The sequence below is a fragment of the Herpailurus yagouaroundi genome, unplaced genomic scaffold (assembly GCF_014898765.1).
Source record: "Herpailurus yagouaroundi ecotype Mexico unplaced genomic scaffold, PumYag 66490, whole genome shotgun sequence".
Classification (NCBI taxonomy): Eukaryota; Metazoa; Chordata; class Mammalia; order Carnivora; family Felidae; genus Herpailurus; species Herpailurus yagouaroundi.
In genome coordinates, this window is record NW_024419441.1 from 1 (window position 1) to 2,422 (window position 2,422).

The 2,422-nt window shown below is 46.4% G+C and overlaps 1 protein-coding gene across 1 annotated transcript; it reads right to left on the reverse strand.

The window, feature by feature from the left end:
• Positions 1 to 410: 410 nt before the first annotated feature.
• Positions 411 to 1,802, reverse strand: LOC121024629 (ras-related protein Rab-9A). The gene has a single exon (XM_040466832.1). It carries the CDS (start codon positions 1,488 to 1,490, stop codon positions 885 to 887), a length of 606 nt encoding a protein of 201 aa, XP_040322766.1. The 5' UTR covers positions 1,491 to 1,802; the 3' UTR covers positions 411 to 884.
• Positions 1,803 to 2,422: the final 620 nt, after the last annotated feature.

A 2,422-nucleotide genomic window follows, 5' to 3' on the forward strand; every position in this document is an offset into this window, starting at 1 on the left:
CTGCGAGCCGCTCGGTCAGTAAGTCCGAGGATGAGAAAATCTCCTTGAGAGCAAATCCCTACACAACGTTCAATGATGGAGAAGGCGCTAAATACGCGACCAAACAAAAGATGTCTTCATTTACCCTCACACAAAGGACAAAGAAGCCTTAGGATTTCCTCCAAGAGTGACAAAGTGCGCTTCTGTGTTGGGGTGGGGTTGGGGGCACACATGTGGCACGCAAATGACGAGTGGTTGGTTACCAATGAGCCCGACTGTGATGTGGAGAAGCAACATGTGAAACACTTAACCATTACTGCGCTAGATGTTAACTGACTTGGATTTAAATAAAATTTAAAAAATAATAAAAATATGAACACCTCAGTGATTTTAAAGAGAATGAAGAAGTCATGAAATAACTGCAACACAAATGCATTTGATTTTCACCTTTAATACTGAACATTATTGCTTTAGGGAATATTTCTCCCTCAACCAGGAATTGACTGCTAATTACATAAAATATACACATAAAAAAAGTAGTTCTCCATTTTCCCAGGGGGGAAAAAAACACACCAGTAACTTCTAGAATATTCAAGTGTTTTGTTTTCATCATAATTAAAGTCTCGATCATCTCATTTATTAGCTCTGTAACTTACGTATTTAAATTAAACGTTATTAGACAACCATTACCAATTACAAGTGTAAGGTGCCACTACTGAGTAAATTGATTCTTCCAGGAGTGGATGGATCGATCCCTCCTCCCACCCGCTAACGAGGCAGCAACATGGTTAGTTTAATTTTGTAAGTGGATGGTCCGTTGCTGCAAACGCTAATTCTCGTCCCCAGCCCGTGTTCTCGTGTACGTGCGGGAGGTGGTTACACCGCACGGGCGACCTCCCGAACGATCAACAGCAGGACGAGCTAGGCTTGGGCTTGCGGTGCAGACTGACGGTGTCGGTCTGGATCAGGTGGTCTGACCTATCCTCGGTAGCAAGCACTCTTCGAACTGCTTCCTCAAAGGCTGCCGCGACATTCGTGGCATCCTTTGCACTTGTTTCAAAGTAAGGATAGTCGCCGTTGTCCTTGCACCAGGCTTGGGCTTCCTCGGTGGACACCTGCCGTTCGCTTATGTCAATCTTGTTACCCAAAATCACAAAAGGAAAGCTTTCGGGCTCTTTCACGTCTGCGTAGTAGATGAATTCTTTCTTCCAGTTACTCAAGTTCTGGAAGCTTTGAGAATCATCGACACTAAAAGTGAGCAGGCAACAGTCAGAACCTCGGTAAAACGGCGTCCTCAGGCTTCTGAATCGCTCTTGACCGGCCGTGTCCCAAATCTGCATGGTAACAAAATGTCCATCCACCTCCAAATCTTTATTTAAAAATTCCACGCCTATTGTATGGAAGAGCTGGGTATCAAATTTATTGGTCACATATCTGTTCATCAGAGAGCTCTTCCCGACTCCACCATCTCCAAGGAGAATCACTTTAAAAAGCGACGATTTTCCTGCCATTATGACTCTCAAGATCTTTGACTTTAGAACCCTGTAAAATAAAAAGGCACCATTACATTCCTTCCGACCCGCACGTTGCCACGCACGAGTGGACAGATGTCTGCGCGAGGGAAACAGAACGCAGAGTCCCCACTCCTTTCTGCACAGAAAGTCATCGGGTAGCAAGAGCGGTCACTACTGAGCGCTCAAGCGCGTACCAGGCACAGCCCTACTGATGCTCCCTACTGGCGGTGAGGACTCGTTCTCCCCCAGCCCCTTAGGTCACAGCTGACCGAGGCGGGCACTCGAAGCCAATGGCCACCCCGAAGACCTTGCTCTCAACCATTCCCCACTCCTCACTTTAAGCCCTGCCACCACGTGTTAGATGCAGGAGAGGGAAGCAGGCAGGTGTCTGTAACAATTTCAAACACCCCTTTGCTGGCACAGTGACAGTTTTGCTGATGACTTTCATCTTGTGCCAGGGGTTTCCTCAATAACCTCTCCTTTCTCTCTTCTACTGCTATAACCATCGGAACTGGTAATCAGGAAACCAGAGACAGAAGCAGATGATGCTGCTGTGAACAAAAATAAGCCAATGACTGAGTAAATGGACTCCGCTGTCTTCATTGGGAATGCTAAAATTGTCAGCAGGAGTTTTTTTTTTTTTAAGTTTTTTTATTTTGAGAGAGATAGAGACATTGCAAGTTGGGGAGGGGGGGGGGGGGGGAGGGGGTGAGAGAGAGAGTATCCCATGTAGGCTCCTCCTTGCCAGCCAAGAGCCTGACACCGGGCTCGAACTCATGAAATTGTAAGATCATGACCTGAGTCGAAACCAAGAGTTGGACCCTTAATGACTGAGCCACTCAGGTGCCAGCAGCAATGGAATTTTTTTTTTGTAGACAGAGAGAGAGAGAGAGAGAGAGAGAGAGAGAGACAGAGACAGAGACAGAGAC

Coding starts and splice junctions, on each gene's coding strand:
- LOC121024629 (XM_040466832.1), bottom strand. CDS start 1,490: ATGGCAGGAAAATCGTCGCTTTTTAAAGTGATTCTCCTTGGAGATGGT.